Below are 17,246 nucleotides of genomic sequence, written 5' to 3' on the forward strand. Positions count from 1 at the left end.
GTTATACCCAAACTTAACTCTTCCTTTCTTGTTTTATGTATTTTTATTTTAGAACGATCAGATCGATTTCACACAAACTTAAAAAATAACAATTACACAAGATTTCTGCGATTATCTCATATATTGAACAGCAGCGCAGTTTTATAGTTCGTAAAGTGACAACATCAATAGTTACTGTATATTTGCTTCAAATGAAAATGTTTCTTTTTGTTTTTTCTTTTTTAGCAATGCGTTAACGTTGAAAATTTTATTTTTTATATTATTTGATTTCTCCTCAGTGTCAAGGTTCTTGAAAGCAAAAATGATGCGCATAAATTGCTGCTTTTATTACAAAAAAGACACATTAGTTCAACCATAAATTAGATGTGCCACATAATCTCCTTCTATTTTAGTATAATAAAAGTTTTTTAATACAATTAGTTACAATTGTTAGTTACAACATATTCGCATAATTTTGTATTTGCAGTTATTATAGACGGTGCTAACGGTATTTTAAATACGCACTACAGGATACCTACATACATTTGATGTTTTGTTATGAAAAAGACACCGTTATATGTAAGTTTATAATTTTTAATATTATAGCGCTTCAAATTAACTTTGTAGCCTTTTTATTATTTTTTTTTTTTTTTGTAGATGCGCTGAATATCGTTTTTACTTACTAAATTTGACATGTCTGTATTTATTTATCTCATTTAGGTGTTGTTAACAATTACAATTGGAAGCCTATTTGTTTACTCCATTTTAGGAAATGCTGCAAGGTTTGAATAAATACATAATTGTAAGAACTTTTCAACAGTCTTGGCGCTCAAAAGTTCAACAAATCATTAAATAATTTATTGATCGCTTTGGTATCATTTATTTGTGTATTGATGTTTACGTGCAGATGTTAGGCACTTTCAAAACAATTTGCGCATTTTTTGTTTATATCAAATCGAAAAATAAAGAAATTTATATCCCAAATACCGGAACGAAAAAAAACAATTACTTCCAATTAACTAACTAACTTTAACCAACTTTATACTTGAATTTTTTTTCGATTTTGCGTATCACTTTTGTTAACTTTTCAAAATTAAAGCTTATTTTTAATAAAATAGTTTGTTTGTTAGTTTTCGTCTCTTTGATATTTAACTCATTTTAAATACAGTTTTTCAGTTAGAAATTTGTCAATTTATCAAAAAAAATGAATATTAATGCAAAATTTTTGAATTAAAATATTTTCAACCCTGAGTGTTCAATCAGATTGTAATTGCAGGGTGTTCCAATTCGCACTCTAATAAATGCATAATATACAAAAATAGAATTTTTAAATAATATGAATAGTTGTGGCTTATTAATGCGAAATCTTAATTTTAATTTTATATGTAGAATGTAAAAAATGTTTTAAAAGATCATAACATTATGAAATTATTAAATAGATATAATACAAATGCATACCCTAGCTATCGAATATTAAATTTATCGCATACGTTTTTTAAAAGACTTCATAATTTTCACTAAACGCACAACGATATAAACGCAGCAGTTGTTATTGCCCAAAAGTGTCACGTTACTATGCATAAATATGCGTTAAACAACGACAGCGCCAGCCTCCGAGCGCCCTACAGGCAAATCGGGGCAATTCTTCCAAGTGTCAGTCAGGGGATCATATGCTTCCACGGCGTTGATTGTGATATGTGCACGATAAAAGTTATCCTCGCACGGCTGAAAAAATTAAAACATTAATTAAAAAAAAAATTAAAAAAAAAAAAAACGTATTAACTAACCTGATCGCCGCCAGCCACATAGAGAAGGCCATCAGCAGCAGCTACAGCGGGTATAGCACGTGGTACAGACATAGAGCACACACTCTCCCACTTATTATCGTCGAAACTGTAACGCTCAACTGTGCTCAGCACATCCTGCGAACTGCTGTTGCCGCCCACTACGTAGAGATGACGATTTAGCACGGCTACACCCATTTGACAGCGGGCGGTGCGCATACGTGCCATCGGTTGCCAATCGAGAGTTATGGGATTGAAACTAAAGTTCAAAAAATAAAAAATCTTTACATACATATGTCACATATGAGAAGAGTAATTGAAGTATACGCACCTTATTAAATCGGGCAAATGACGACTTGACGTTGTGCAGCCACCAACTATATAAATAAGTCCTTCAAAACTGACTACACCCATACTAAAACGCGGTTCCGGCAAATCGCCCAACTTGCTCCAGGCATTTTTTTCGGGATCATAGCACTCAATTGAACCACCTATATCGTCACCTAACCAACCGCCCACCGCCAGCAGTGTGCCGCCAAAGGTGCAGAGACCAAACTCACAACGCGGCACAATCATTGGTGCTATCGGTGTCCAAATATCAGTTTGTGGGTCATATACTTCACCATTAGCCAGAATTTGAGAACCACGTTCGCCACCTATGACATATATTTTCCCATTCAATGCAGCCACACCAGGCAGAATGCGTCCGATTTCCATTGGAGCCGTTTCCGACCATTCTCGTCGAAAGATATCGAATTTCGCGACTGTTTCAAATATACAATCGGATGGTGTCCAGTCACGTTGCGACTCACGCCGCGAGCCACCAATTATATAGATGTTCTTTTTAGCTTGTTGACGCGGACAGACACGTAGTGGCACCAATTGGCCGCGCTTGGACGCTATATCGCGACAAATAGAACGTAAGGCAATCTTTACGGACATATCGCGACAATCCTTCAACGCCTGATCGATTACTTTGACGGGTACAAGTGCTAAACGGACATGTGATAGCGTGTCGAAGACGTAGCAACGACGTTGAGTAACATCATGTTTTATCCAACGTAGGGCCGCTTGGAAAACTTGAGATTCGGAATCGACACGCAATTGCTCGGAAGTAAGTAGCTGAGCGAGCAGAGTTTGTGGTGTGTCTAAAAATTCATCTTCAAGGGTTATCTGTGGAAAAACAGAGGCAATTTTAAATTATATTTTATCTTCATTAATATACATACATATATGGTATGTATTTGTAATAAATAAATATATTAATTTAGTTAATAAAAAGAAATATTTGGTTTATACATTGGTACTGTAATGATAAATATGTTAAATGTGAAATTACTCACAACCGTTTCCGTAGTGTAGTGGTTATCACGTGTGCTTCACACGCACAAGGTCGCCGGTTCGAACCCGGCCGGAAACACATCAAGCACAAACTTAAATTTTTAATTATTTTCATATTTTTACATTTCTCCCTTAAATATTCATATATTTCCTTATATTTTATACTATTAAAATTAAACTTGGTATTTTTAGCACAACACATACATATATCAATTTCACTTACCGCCGGAAAGTTTGAGTGCACAAAGTTCAATGCACTTTTCTTTAAAGTCTCACAATTATGAGCTTCTGCAAAGCGGAGAATGCCCAATGCGTTGGTGGCATGTAATTCGCGGCATAGAAAGTCGCAGCAGCCGTCAACAACTTCCGGCAATTGTAGCATATCAGCTGCAGCTAATAGCTCTTGAACATTAGACTGCAAATAAACAAATATCAAATATTTCAATAAAGAAAATACACAAAAACTGATAATTATTTGTTTATAAAATTAATTAAATTAATTTTTTTAACGCACCTGTGTAATTTCACATCGTCCTGTGTATATAAAATCCAGTAGAATGCTTAAGATCTCGCCATCTATGGTGTGCAGCACCACTGACTTCTGATTCACTTCATTCAAACCAAGTTCAGGGCGGAACATTGCCTCAAAGTATGCGCTGGCCGCGCTTAATACAGCCCTATGTGCATTGAATGTAATACCACCAGCAACAATTTCTACGTCACAGAAACGCGATTCTGCACGTAATTGATTTAAATTGGCTAACACTTTGAATGGAAACTGTGCATTGCTGTAACAAGGCAGTGAAGCGCGTTGCTGTGCACCTGCATTGCTTACAGCGCCACAAATATCACTTAAGTTTGAAGATGCTGTTGCGGCTGCGGCTGATGTATTACTTTCACCTTCGCCAGTTGTACTATTGCCATTGTGACAATTTGCATTGAATTCGTTGTGTGGCGAGTATGTCTTCAATGGTGGCATTATAATGTGATCCTTAGACTTAAACCGTTGTTTTGGCGTAATTAAATGTTTTAATCTAATGTAAATACAAGAAACATAGTAATTATTCCAAACACATATTTCAATTATTAAATATAATTTATTACTTATGCATTTTTACGTTGAACGCAATTCAAAATATTGTGTGCGCTTGTTCAACTTGTATCAAAACACATAATAATAAATTTATACATACATATACGTACGTACATATGTATGTATATTAATAATATGGATAAGCAAAACATATGTATGGGTAAAATGTGCAACGCTCTTAACTCTGTTAAGCAGACCCTAGAGTTGCGTCGCGCTCCCTTCCTCCAATAATCAACATTACAATTACATTTAATTAACTTTAATTGGCGCTGTTGGCCACTGGCACTATCGTCGGTCTCAAATTTAGTGTTGTGAATTACAATTTTGTAACGCTCGCAGGCTCGTAAAAAGAAAATATTGGTGATGGGTGGTGGGCGGTTTTCATTATACTCGCATGCATATAGTTAAAACAGCGACTATATTGCGTAGAGAAATTCCTTCACGGTTAAGAGAAAATAACATATTTTTATTTTTATAACACCGCTGGTAACGTACCAACTTTTTTCAAATATTCACTAATTTTTCTCAATAACTTTTAATATAAATGTGTTGAATTTCTTTATGTTTATTGAAAATAATTCGTTTTATTCACTGTTAAACGCCCATTGCATTTTTTACATGACTTCACTTTTGACACAAAATACCAGTGATACCAAGTTTCTTTGTTTTACGGAGATCAAAAAGTTCTCATTTATAGCAATCACTAACGAAAATTTTCAAATACTAACGATGTAATCGCATTTCAAAGTTTAAAACGTTAATAAATGTATGTATTTCCAATACTATTTATCAAACTTAATATTTATATATAAAAATATTTTGAACGTTCTATAAACATTTTCAGTTTCTCTATTGCGACCCTGAGTTGACAATTGTCAAATTCGACAAAACAAAACAAAATTGACACCGCAACATTAAATCTCGTGCAATTCCAATACAAAACAATTTGTTTCTTGTTTTAACGAATTAAGATTTAATTTTATTGAAAGATATGTCTAATTTTGAATTGCTTAGTGAGCAGGGTCTACGTCTAGATGGTCGTCGTCCTCATGAACTCCGTTGTATCAAATGTAAACTCGGTGTATTTGAACAACCTGACGGTAGCGCCTATTTGGAACAAGGCAACACAAAAGTGCTTGCCGCAGTTTATGGCCCTCATCAGGCGCAAAGTAACAAACTCGATCTTAACGAAGTGGTTATAAATTGTCAATATAGTATGGCGACATTTTCTACTGCGGAACGTAAGAACAGACCACGTGGGGATCGGAAATCACAAGAAATTACACTCTACTTACGACAAGCATTGAGGGCTGCCATAAAGACTGAGTTATACCCACGTTCACAAATTGATGTATACGTGGAAGTGTTACAAGCAGATGGTGCTAATTATGCCGTTGCTCTAAATGCCGCCACTCTTGCGCTTGTCGATGCTGGTATTTGTCTTAAAGAATACGTTGTGGCATGTACAGCGTCATTGAGTAAAAACAACATACCCCTTACGGATGTTTCGCATGTGGAAGAAATGTCTGGAGGACCTACATTAACAGTCGCATCTTTACCAACATCTAATAAGATCGCATTCATGGAAATGTCACAAAGATTCCATCTTGATAATTTACCAGCTGTCATGGAGCAGGCGTTGACCGGTTGCCGTGAAATACAAGCGATAATGGAAAAGGAAGTACGAAAACATTTGATGCAAATGGGTTCTGCTGGAGACTGGAGTAATATTGCTAAATAAGTTCAAACCAAATTTAAATGTAATGGATAAAAGTGAAAATTAGTTTATCAAATTAAAAATATTTTGAATATAAATTTATTCGTTCACATTTTTCTTCGCGCCTTTTTCCGTTTCAGCAACTAAGGCTTCATATTTATCAATTAAGTCTACTAGTTTTGCACGTCTATATTCTACAGCGACACGTTTTATAAGTCTCTCCAAGCCTTCACCGCCTTCAAAGAATTCTTCTAAATTATGCACTGTGCCATTGGATATACGATGATCTGTAATGCGATCCTGAACGAAGTTATAGGTACGAATTTTCTCATTACGGTTTAAATTACCCTGCTGTGCTTTGCGAGTACGTTTTTCGTCTGCTTCTTTACTTTCTAATTCCCGTTGCACCAGCTTCGCTTGTAAACGTTGTATAGCCCGTTCACGATTTTTTATTTGCGAACGTTCAGTTTGGCATTCCACTGCTAAACCTGTTGGTAAGTGGACTACTCTTACTGCCGAATCTGTAGTGTTGACGTGCTGACCTCCAGCGCCACTCGCTCTTTTTGTCTCAATTTTTAAATCTTTCTCAGATATAATAATGTTTACATTGTCTGGACGTGGAATTACTGTCACAGAAGCTGTACTCGTGTGAATGCGACCAGATTTTTCAGTTGCAGGCACCCGTTGTACCCTATGCACTCCACCTTCATATTGCATTTGGTTAAATGCTTCTCTATTCTGTACAATAACATTACCATGTCGTAAGCCACCGATACCTGTCTCCTCATTGTCGATAATTTCATACGACCATCCATTATAATCAAAAAAGTTTGTATACATGTCAAAAAGCTCACGCGCAAACAGCATTGCTTCTTGGCCACCGGCGCCGGCATTAACTTCAAATATTAATGAGTTATATGTTTGTTCTTCGGCTAACATAAGCATCTTATCAAGTAATGTTTCTTCCGTTTGACGTAAAATATCTCCATATACCTGAAAAATTTCAAAGATATTCATTAAAATTAATATATGCATATTTTTACACCTACTTCATTTTCTTCTTCAAGAAGTTGTCGCATTTCCACATCCTTTTCATTTTCAATATCTTCTTTGCTCGCAAGTTTAGATTTTAGTAAGCGATATTGCTCTAGAGCAGATACAACTCCATCTAATTGGTTTAGACGAGGTATTGTGTGCGGTGTGGGATTAGTTCGCAAGTTATAGAATTCAACGCGCAAACTTTCCAAATATTTTTGCGTTTTTTCGCTTGATATATTTAGGGAATCCTTAGTGGCTAATGTGTTGGTAACCGAAAGCAGTCGCTTATGTGTGTGTAGTGTCTTATTCGGTAACAAATACTTAATTTTTTGCACAGTGCGGTGCGCTAAAAATTTTCCTAAAATCATCTTGTACACAGAAATAACTAATCTTTAATACTTATTATAACCACTTTTGCTAAACTTTATATTTATTTAGAGGTTAATCTTATTTACAACAACAGAAGTCAGCTGTTATAGAGAAAACAAAGACGAGATGCCATCTGTTTTGTCGGTCTTCAAGTAATGTAACCATTCTATATTTTCTTTTATAATCCTAAATTTATTAAATATTTTTTTTTATATTTATATTTTTAATTAAACAATAAAAATGCAGAGTTAGTTACTGATGGGCAAAATTCTGACATTTCAGATTCACCACGAATAATGGCACAATTTCATTTTCTTTAGCGAACTAATCGTTATGGCAACCTCATGAGCATATTCTGCTTGACGTTTGTAGTGACATTTAATGGCTGCGATCAGAGAACGTATAATTATTTTTAGCATTTGATATTTCGTCCGTGAAAAGTGCACTCGTTAGAAATATTATAAATATATTTAAATAAATGTGCTTGTAAGTGTTACGAATATGTCGAACGCAGCAGCAGGTGTGTAAAAGGATTAGTGTGATTTTAACTAAGTTAAAAAAACTTATTTAGTATTGTGGACTTAAGTGTGGGCAGACTTGTTTATTTATTTATATCTATATCTATGCAAAATAGCCTAATTATTACTGTAAATTTTTTGAATAGCACAATGGGTGAAATTCTTCAATGCATCTGGTATACCTTCACCAGCGGCAGCCAGTTACGCACATATATTTGTGGAAAATCGCATACAAAATGATATGTTAATGGATCTCAATAAAGAATATTTGCGAGAAATGGGTATAACACCGATGGGCGACATAATAGCTATATTAAGGTAAATTTCATAAAAACAAAAGTTTCAAAAACTAGAAAAATAAAAAATGCAATAATATTACTTATTTTATGTGGTGACGAAGTATATTTGTACTTAAATTTATAAATTAGGCATGCAAAGACTGTGAGTGATCAAACTGCTAGAGAAAAAGTGCTCACCAATTCGGAAATGTGTGTGCCCATTGCAGCCGTACCGGCAAACCCTCATTTATCACAAGAGCGTCCATCAACGACTACCACGATTAGACTAAAATGTAAGTTAACAAATTTATCAAATGTTTTTGTTGCAGCTGTTTATTTCTTATTAGATAATACTTATATTATTATTATTATTTATTGCAGCTGTGCCAGTAACATCAAGTACTTCAACCACAAGTAGCAGCCGTGTATATCTAAAGTCTTCAGATGAGTTGGGTGAACCATTGTCAAAGCAAACTCGACGCGTTTTACCAGAGCATGAAGGTAAATATAAAATAAAGCTTCCCTCTGGTAGCACAAAGCGAAGCAAGGAAATACTTGCCAAAAAAGAAAAATGTAAGTAATTCTCATTGATTAGCTATTATTTTCTTTCTTTACTAAAATATAATTTTACTTTTTAGTATATTCACAACGTGAAAACACACAACGTTCCGATGTATTTGAACGTCTAGCTAAAAACTCTTCATCCACTATAGATTTGGCTAAAGATGATACAGATGATGGCGAAATTAGTAGTGGAAGTAGTAACAGTAACGCGAAAGCAACAACTATACGCAATGTACAAGTACGAGTAACTGGTGTCGGTGGCAACAATAATAAATCAGTTGCTGGTTCATCTATATTTTCACGTTTGGGCGGAAAATCACAGGAAGATGCTGATAATGATTTAATCATAGCTAAACATATTAAACCAATATTAAAAAACACTTCGAAAACAACAGTAAGTTCATTAACAGCGGACTGTAGTTAGTTAGTATTAATATTAATATTTAGTTAATTAATATTTTGTTTTTAGAATCATTCTACAATAGTAAAATCTAAGATCGTAACTTCAAATATATCACCTGTACGCATACATCCACAAAAACAAAAGGTTATACTGGTGAAGAAGGTACCATTAAAAACAAACGAAAGTGACGACGACGATAATAATTCAATGTATGGTGATAATGACATTGATATGGATGATATCGTTACCAGCTCCAATGCTGTAAGCAGCAGTGAGAAAATTGTGAAATTTGCATCAACCGCAGAGGTGCATGAAATAGCATCGGTACCGCGATTTAAACAATCTCCCAACGAAAGAAATTACAAATCAAATGGTGGAAGCGTTTATCAAGGCAACGCTGTAGGTGGCGTAAAATCAAGACTGGGTTTGAGTAAGTTACACGCATTTTTAAACTAGCTTTGTATAGCTAAACTGATAAACATTTTTTTTATTAATAGACACGATCTTGCATACCACAAAGAAAACGTACAACTTAAAGGCTGCCAGCAATATCAATGCAAAATCACGCATTAGCCCCGTCAAAGCAAAATCTTTGCGATTGAAGTCAGATGAAATTCTGATGCGTCAGGAATTACCAGTACATCGTCGATTGGGTGGTGCAAGTAATATTTGCAGTTCTACAACACAAGGCAAATCGGTGTCGGCACTTACAAAGCGTGTCGGTAGAGTTAATATTTCTAAGAAATCATCTCCAATACAAAGAAGACCACAAAAAAGTTCAGCGTCATCAGTTTTTGATCGTTTAGGTTTTAACAGTTAAGTTGCTATTGTCTCGAATAATTTTTAAAATTTTTTAATGTGTGAAAAAGAGAAAATCTTTAATTCAAGTTTCAAACGCCTATCACAAATTGAGGCAAGAATAAAGAAGTAATTTGAACTTGTTTCGCGGTAATTTTGGCGTTTTAAATTCAAGCAGATCAACCAAAACTTTTTTATTTAAAAAAAATCACACTTCTTGATTATTTAGAGTTGTTTATGACGTTTGTGACTAATAGTAAGACTAACTGAGACTGCAGAAGATTAATAAAAAAATTGCTAAAATTAATATTCGCATTTTGGTATACTTTATATGACGTTTTCATTATAGAAAACTGTTAGAACTGACCAGAGAATGTTAATACTTTATAATTAATGTTTTTAATTAATAAACAATGTTAATAAAAAGAATTAATGTTAATAAATAATATTAATCATCTACTAATAAATTTATTAACATTCTCTGGTTTGACATTTGCAAAAATCTGTTTACATTGTTTGAGGTTTACAGAAAATTGTTTACATTGTGTGACACTTCATTTTAACTTTTAATATGAAAAGTATTAAGGAAAATCTTAAAATAGTTTCAACACTATATTTCTAAATTTTCACACACTTATACATACATATGTATATCCATACATATTTACGCAAAATACATTCATAGTTACATATCAATATATGTATATTAATTATATATATTTTAGATATTACCTTTGTTGTAATTTTTTATGTTTTGTAAAACTTAATTGCGCCTAATTAAGCTTGTTTGATACAACCACATATTGTTGTGGATTTACTTTCTTCACTACATACATGTTGCTTTCCGCTTTATTCTTCAGTTGATAATCCGTATATTTACTAAACTTCAATGGCGATGGATGTGGTAATGCCGCAAATGGAAAAAATCAAGGGTAGTTATATGCACTGCCTGTTCCAAGTTTAGCTGTGAAGGAGTTTCTGTTGTCCTCTTATTATATTTCCTTTTATTTGGCGGTTTCTTTGCATTCACTTGCTTTGAATTTGAGGCTTGCACTGCCTGTTGCAATTTTTTTTGCTTTTCTTTGACGGCGGTTGGTGAAAGACTTTCCATTTTTGCTTTTAAAACACTTGGTGACAAGCGTGGAGTTGTCTTCTTATTATATTTCCTTTTATTTAACGTTTTCCTTGCATTCTGAAGCTTGCATTGGCCGTTGACAATTTTTTTCCTTTGACGACGGTTGGTGGGTTGGTGTAGGAGTTTCTCTTGTTGTTTTTACGACACCTAGTGACAAGCGTGGAGTTGCCTCCTTATTAATTTTCCTCTTATTTGATGGTTGCTTTGCATTCGTTTCGTTTTGAATCTGATTCAACGTATTTTTCCTTCGGTTTTTTGATTAAGTTTTCCTATTGGCTGATCTCAACATGGTTTTAGTTAAGTGTCGAATCATCATGTTTGGCTCCGGGTTTTGTTATTTTGCATATTCATTTAAAGTTTTCATCGTACATTTTTTTAAGATCCTCCAGTTTCTTTTCTAACATTGACAGTTGTTGTTGTTGTGGCGGCGGAGGTACAGGTCTAAAAGATCCTTTCAGAGGTTGTTGTAGCGGCAGAGGTACAGGTCTAAAAAGTCCTTTCAGTGGCTGTTGTAGCGGCAGAGGTACAGATCTAAAAGGTCCTTTTAGTGGCTGTTGGAGCGGCAGAGGTACAGGTCTGAAAGGTCCTTTCAGTGTTTGTTGTAGCACCAGAGGTACAGATCTAAAAGGTCCTTTCAGAGGCTTTGGCGGCATTGCAGAGACATCATTCAAGAACTTTCCTAACACAGGATATTATCTCAGTTGCTGTTGTTGTAGCAACAAGGTCCTTTCAGTGGTTCTATTCTTTTCACCTTTGTTTGCATAGATAGAGATGGTGAAGAGAGGTCTGGCATGTCAAGCGGTTTATTATTTTGGTTTCGGTTTTTGTTAAAACGATAATGCTTTTTTCCTTGGTCCATTGGTTTCTTAGACTTTAGAGCCTAAATTTAAATGGGTACGCCATCTTGTTTTTATAATTTTTTCTCTGATTACTCCGAACTTTTTATGCACATAACACACAGTATCAGAATTTTGATGTGCGTCCGTATTGGTGTTTTAGCGATTGAATAACATTTTATAAACTTTTATACAATTACTTTGGTAATTAGTTAATTTGGCACTTTTTGTAAATTTTTATTGTACTTGAATTCCTGGAGGATGCTTGAGATCACTTAGATATGTATTGGATGTGCTCTTGGATGCTTGTAACACATCCCTTATTCTTGCCTCAAGAATCGGCAAATAAATATAAAAAAAGATATAATATATATTTTTTTATTTTTATTGTATTTGAATATAATTTTATAATTAAAGTATACTTCTGCTATATAATATAATGTGTATTTTAAAATATTTACTCACTTATTAGCCGCAGCAGCCTAATCAATAAATGGCTTGCACCTACTCTTAATTGTTATTTGCCCGAAATCTCGTTAGTTTATCCTTATTCCTTACTTATTTAACGCTAACTTACTTTCTTGAACATTTTTTTGTTCATTAAGTTTATCAACACAACAACAAAATATATTATTTAACAAGCGAAGCCGGTATAAAAATGGATATATGATATAGTAATTAAGAGAGGGAGTACGTTTAATTCCTGTAAAACAAGGATTTCATGACACTTTTTAATTTGTATGAATTTTTAGCAGCCACTTAAAATCATAATTCTATGCCGAGTTAATTGAAAATAATTATAGTTAATCGTTTTGGCAGAGTAACGTTAAGGAGGTTTCGAAACTAAAATTTTTCAGTTTGGAGGAAAAATAGCGTTTTTTTTTTAATATTTATTGAAAAAAAAAATGAAAAATAAATAATAAAACCGCACCCCATCCCATAATTTGTGACTATAAAGTATCAATTATTATATATAGAGCTATAATACCGTTTTTTGATTCCAAAAATTTTAATTCTTTAATAAAAATAATACAATAAATTTCGCAGGTAACTACTGTGAAAAGCGACATCTACATAATGAATAAAAGATTGTTTTGATTCGAAGTCGGTAAAAAAAGTTTCCGTCGATAAAACAGTACAATAGAAAATTATTAATTTAAATCATAGAGTACAAAGCAATAATCTATTTGGTGCTTTTTTTTTAACTATAGGACATAGAAAATTAGAATAAAACATTTGAATTTTTAAAATATTTTTTTATGTTCTCTGATGAGCGTTTGATGATCACACATGTCGGCTCAATTTTACAGATACTTTAGGGTTTTTTCCAGATAACATCGGACGAACCTATATGAGTTATAATATGAGAAAATATGTGTTTCCTAGTCCCACTGCAGGGTATGTGTATTATGAACAAAAGGTAATGTGTATTATGTCTACCTACGGAGGGCGTTTTGTCCAAACTTTGGTTAGTGTAAACAAAAGAGAAATTAATATATTGGCTACCTGTTACCTACCTGTACATTTCAGGTCCTCTATAAATGGACGAAAGTGCCCCGTTATACTCATTCTTTTGACAGTCATCCGAGAGTGTACATCAAGAGCTGCAAATTATCTTAAATAATATCAGAGTTGTTGAAAAAAATTTACAATGTTTCAATCTGTGCAAGGCGAGTTTAAACCCTTTAGACCATGGGAACAAAATTTCACTCAACCAAAAAAATTTGGAATGCCGCCAGCTTTTCCACCGATAGCTCCTCCCTTTTCATATCAGATCCCTCCTCTCGGAGAATTTTTTGGTAATTATCCAAACTTAGTCATGTCACAAAATTATAGATTTAATTTCGTGCATCCATTGCAGTCACAGTTTCCGACGTTTATACAAATTCTTCCGAATTCCGTCCCTTCAGAGGGACAAACTTTAAAAAGTGGTGGAAATTCTGTCCGAATGCAACAAATCGGTGTTCTGCCATACATTCAACCTTATTTGGTTCCGCCAGCACGTCAAGTTGTATATAGAGACTTCGTGCGAAGACAACAAACGCAATTTCTGTCGAATATCCCAGCATTTTCGGTACCTCTTGTACGAGAAAATACAAGCGGAAATTACTTGGGTGGGCCAACAACTCGAATGCAGCGAAATATGATCAACGTTAATGTACATAATCAAAGGGAGCAATCTTTAAGACGATCTCGAAATTTTTCAAGTTTGCGAAATAACGTAACTCTTGCGTATTTGGAAGAGATTTTACCTTACCAACCACAAAAGGCTCGTAAGTTTCCTGCAAAAGATCGCACAGTTGAGGAACAGCTACGACGTGATCGTAATACGATCGCTTGCCGGAAGAGCCGCCGGCTAAAGCGTTTAATACTACGCTTTCGAAATAGTAAAAATTGATAGGGATTTTTGTAGATATTTATTGTAAGAATATTTGTTTCTAGGTCAGTTATGCTAGTAAGAGTTATTTAATTATAAGAAATCGGTTCTTCGGTTATTTCCGGCTTTTAACTTACTCTATCACCAAGTTTAAAAAGCTGCAAGTAACTAAAGAGTTTATTTTATCTACTTTGTTTTGCAGGTATCGGAAAGTAAGTTCTCCGGTTATTTCCGGCTTTTTACTTAACTCTATCCCCAAGTTCAAAAAGCTGCAAGCAACTAGAGAGCGACTTTGAAAATCCGATTTTACGGCTTTCCTTTTGCTTAATTCTATTTGTTTATATATTATTTGCGTAATTAATTGCTTGTTTAATTTCTTAACAGGTATCGAGAAGGAAGTTCTCCAGCTGCTTCGGCTTTGCACTTAAAATCATTAATAAGTTCAACGAACTGCTAGTGGCAAGAGAACCAACTTTAAGAAACCGATGCTTCGGTTACTTTGGACTTTTACTTCGCCCGAGTAAAAGTTCAAAAGGCTGCAAGTAACTAGAAAATTTAGCTTATTAAGTAATTTATAAATTTTGTGACTGGCACAGCGCAACATTTTTGGAGTGTAATGCAGGTCGCCTCCCCGTTGGTGCACTCTGGGTAATGCGAAATGGCCTGCGCCTTCACGGCAAATGGGATAACATCGTTTTCTTCTTCTATGAATGCTCTGAATTTAGGGATAATTCTTTCTCGTCTCCAATTGGCCGCATTATAATGTCAAGTAAATGCAACAGTCTTCACTAGTAAGGCAGCTGGTCAAATCAAGTAGGGTTTCATCATAACTGAAGGCTTCTAAAAATACAGAATAATAAAGCACGAGACGACAAGTGAAACTATCTTTACTGGTGATGAGTGGTAATCGTCGAATCGGAGTGCCGGGATGTAAAAGTCATTCTCTGTACAGATGGCAATATATATCATCGTCTATCAGTTGCGAGCGCCTTTCCTTGTTGGGCATAAGGGTAACACTTTTCGAAATTATTCAATTCGGATTATTGTCCTTCGAACCTATAGGCGGCGCCGTGGGGAAATCCGTTATGTATGAAATCAGGTTTAAAGATTGGACATCGACCATATCAAAATTCTGGCATTTCCGTCGTCGTAAAGAAATCTGAAAATCAAAGAACTTTAAACGCAAATGAAGACAACAACATCAGACATCAGAGTTGATTTCGCGGTAAAGCGAAGCTCTGTTGAAATACGGAAACGCGGAGTTGATTGAGCCCTTCAACCGATTTTTGATTGTATAAAACATGGCTTTTCAAAGATTGATCAGAATCAGGAAGTACTTAAAGAAAAACTAAGTAGGTAAGTACACGACATCAAAGGACATTGGAAAGGAACTTTTACTGAACTGGGAAAGTAATACTTACTACAGACCTTAGCTCTATTAAGTACTTAAGCTATAACATGAAGAGAATTGATAAAACTCCAACCACAAGCTACATTGGAACACATTTAAACCGAAATGTCTTTCTTCTTATTAAGTCCCACGCTGACTTGAACATCATTTTGACTCAAAACGGTGTCCTCGGAGTGGTGATGCGAATTTGCTAAATAGCCAAAAGTTACACAATGATAAATCTGGTGAATGCGGTGATCGCGACACTATATTAGTTGAAAATGTGAAATTATCGCGAATACCCAATGCAGTATGAGATGGTGCATTTTGGCACTTCTTTGTTCAACAACTCGCTTTTAGAGCCTCAAAAACCGATGCGTATCTCAAATCCTAATGAATATTTTGAAGTGAAATTTCGCATAGGTGGCACTAACAGCACTACTAAACTTATAGAAAAAATTTACCGATTCAAAAAACACGCGACGTAGTAGTATACATATATTTCATATCGTTCCGGTGAATATTCTCGAAGTTACACGCAAATTTGAAAAGAAGTTTTTTCTCAAAATGGTGTTTTGAAAGTCGGTTGTGTGGTCACATTACTCGGAATCGGCGAAACCGATTAATATCAAATTTTAACACGAAGATTTTTTCTCACTGATAAATATTTTTGTATGAATAATTTAAGGCCGAAATTTAGGTCAAAAATCTATTTTTTTTAGAAACCGTCAGTTTGTCTTTTGATTAATTGCTATATTTAACTTAACATTACTTTAACGAAGTCTGTTTGGTTTTTAATTTCAGAGGATCCAGTTCAAAGATATAGTGATCACCGCAAAACCTCTTTTTTGAGAGGAGCACACGGATATCAGTTGTAGTTCATTTTCAAATAAATATTTTTACTAATACTGTCTTAAATGCAGTTAAAAGATAACAGAATATGTATACAAATTGATGGATCAATAAATTTAAAAGTTTTCGCAGAAAAAAAAAAGAAATATGGAAAGTTTTTCTGTTATCTATATAACCTCCTAAGGACGATAACATTGAAAATGTTATAGAACCAGTGTTTAAAATCTTTGTGTTGGCAGCAGAGGATCTCAACATCGGATATCGGGTTTATGAATAGCACTCCTATGACGAAATAGTCTCGCCAAATTCAGTCAATAATCATGGTGATGCTGGGGTTTCTTTGATGTTGTCGTTCAATATGCATTCAATTCACAGATTAAATGGTCAATAAGCAGTACACTACTTGGTCGTTTTGATGCGTGAAGCAATTCATCGGAAATGACCAGAAATGTATTCTATTTGCGTTTACATTTTTGTCCAAACCTGAAGCGAAAGTTATCAGCCCAGCCTCCGTGTTCGCCAGGTTTGGCCCCGTGAGACTTTTTCCGATTGAAATTGAAAAATCTACCTCTTGGAGTTCATTAAAAGTCATACGCCGGAAAATTGAATTAAGCGCTGGTATTGTGTGTATAGAGATTTGTGTTAAAATATGGGGAAATCCGTAATTTAAGAACAGGTCAATTTTGTTGCGTTAGGGCTTTTGAAATAAGATTTCTTAATCGTTTATACGACAAACCTCAATCTTTGTACCTGATATTAATTTGAGTTGACTTC

At 34.5% G+C, this 17,246-nt stretch overlaps 4 protein-coding genes, 1 long non-coding RNA gene and 1 other non-coding gene across 12 annotated transcripts; 4 read left to right on the top strand and 2 right to left on the bottom strand.

Annotated features, from left to right (window-relative positions):
* Nucleotides 1-359: 359 nt before the first annotated feature.
* On the bottom strand, nt 360-12,648 carry LOC108967883 (actin-binding protein IPP). Of its 6 annotated transcripts, none has more exons than XM_018931540.1 (6): nt 12,319-12,648; nt 3,619-4,138; nt 3,328-3,519; nt 2,095-2,936; nt 1,767-2,022; nt 360-1,704 (listed from the first exon to the last, which is right to left on the bottom strand). In XM_018931540.1, exons 2-6 carry the CDS (start codon nt 4,081-4,083, stop codon nt 1,570-1,572), a joined length of 1,890 nt encoding a protein of 629 aa, XP_018787085.1. In that variant the 5' UTR covers nt 4,084-4,138; nt 12,319-12,648; the 3' UTR covers nt 360-1,569. The 6 variants fall into 6 exon arrangements, with proteins under 6 accessions (XP_018787085.1, XP_018787081.1, XP_018787084.1 ...); XM_018931536.1 differs by lacking the exon at nt 12,319-12,648 and adding an exon at nt 4,693-4,745; XM_018931539.1 differs by lacking the exon at nt 12,319-12,648 and adding an exon at nt 4,445-4,684.
* Nucleotides 3,111-3,183, top strand: Trnav-cac. The gene has a single exon. It is a non-coding gene; the product is annotated as a tRNA-Val (tRNA).
* Nucleotides 4,861-6,012, top strand: LOC108967886 (exosome complex component RRP41). The gene is made up of 2 exons (XM_018931545.1): nt 4,861-4,963; nt 5,042-6,012. The coding sequence occupies exon 2, from the start codon at nt 5,189-5,191 to the stop codon at nt 5,936-5,938; it is 750 nt and encodes a 249-aa protein (XP_018787090.1). The 5' UTR covers nt 4,861-4,963; nt 5,042-5,188; the 3' UTR covers nt 5,939-6,012.
* LOC108967885 (peptide chain release factor 1-like, mitochondrial) lies at nt 5,978-7,409 on the bottom strand. 2 transcript variants are annotated; one of them, XM_018931544.1, is made up of 3 exons: nt 6,964-7,409; nt 6,262-6,907; nt 5,978-6,201 (listed from the first exon to the last, which is right to left on the bottom strand). In XM_018931544.1, exons 1-3 carry the CDS (start codon nt 7,318-7,320, stop codon nt 6,014-6,016), a joined length of 1,191 nt encoding a protein of 396 aa, XP_018787089.1. In that variant the 5' UTR covers nt 7,321-7,409; the 3' UTR covers nt 5,978-6,013. The 2 variants fall into 2 exon arrangements, with proteins under 2 accessions (XP_018787089.1, XP_018787088.1); XM_018931543.1 differs by having other exon boundaries at nt 5,978-6,907; nt 6,964-7,408.
* LOC108967884 (uncharacterized protein C19orf47) lies at nt 7,823-10,189 on the top strand. The gene is made up of 7 exons (XM_018931542.1): nt 7,823-7,841; nt 7,986-8,157; nt 8,268-8,410; nt 8,499-8,690; nt 8,756-9,075; nt 9,151-9,514; nt 9,582-10,189. The coding sequence occupies exons 1-7, from the start codon at nt 7,823-7,825 to the stop codon at nt 9,902-9,904; spliced, it is 1,533 nt and encodes a 510-aa protein (XP_018787087.1). The 3' UTR covers nt 9,905-10,189.
* Nucleotides 12,649-13,413: 765 nt separating the features above from the next.
* LOC108967940 lies at nt 13,414-16,568 on the top strand. Its single transcript, XR_001993293.1, has 3 exons — nt 13,414-13,652; nt 13,715-15,586; nt 16,425-16,568. It is a non-coding gene; the product is annotated as an uncharacterized LOC108967940 (long non-coding RNA).
* Nucleotides 16,569-17,246: the final 678 nt, after the last annotated feature.

The sequence above is a fragment of the Bactrocera latifrons genome, unplaced genomic scaffold (genome assembly GCF_001853355.1).
Source record: "Bactrocera latifrons isolate USDA-ARS-PBARC rearing strain unplaced genomic scaffold, ASM185335v1 scaffold_2, whole genome shotgun sequence".
Lineage (NCBI taxonomy): Eukaryota > Metazoa > Arthropoda > Insecta > Diptera > Tephritidae > Bactrocera > Bactrocera latifrons.

Excerpts from the sequence above, each read along its gene's own strand:
- LOC108967883 (XM_018931541.1), bottom strand. The coding sequence starts at position 4,349 with ATGTTTTGCTTATCCATATTATTAATATACATACATAT. Across the intron at positions 2,023-2,094 it reads CATTTGCCCGATTTAATAAG|TTTCAATCCCATAACTCTCG; the intron begins GTGCGTATACTT and ends TTTGAACTTTAG. Across the intron at positions 1,705-1,766 it reads ATGTGGCTGGCGGCGATCAG|CCGTGCGAGGATAACTTTTA; the intron begins GTTAGTTAATAC and ends TAATTTTTTCAG.
- LOC108967885 (XM_018931543.1), bottom strand. The coding sequence starts at position 7,320 with ATGATTTTAGGAAAATTTTTAGCGCACCGCACTGTGCAAAAAATTAAG. Across the intron at positions 6,908-6,963 it reads TTCTTGAAGAAGAAAATGAA|GTATATGGAGATATTTTACG; the intron begins GTAGGTGTAAAA and ends GAAATTTTTCAG.
- LOC108967884 (XM_018931542.1), top strand. Across the intron at positions 8,411-8,498 it reads TACCACGATTAGACTAAAAT|CTGTGCCAGTAACATCAAGT; the intron begins GTAAGTTAACAA and ends TATTTATTGCAG. Across the intron at positions 8,691-8,755 it reads ACTTGCCAAAAAAGAAAAAT|TATATTCACAACGTGAAAAC; the intron begins GTAAGTAATTCT and ends TTTACTTTTTAG.
- LOC108967886 (XM_018931545.1), top strand. The coding sequence starts at position 5,189 with ATGTCTAATTTTGAATTGCTTAGTGAGCAGGGTCTACGTCTAGATGGT.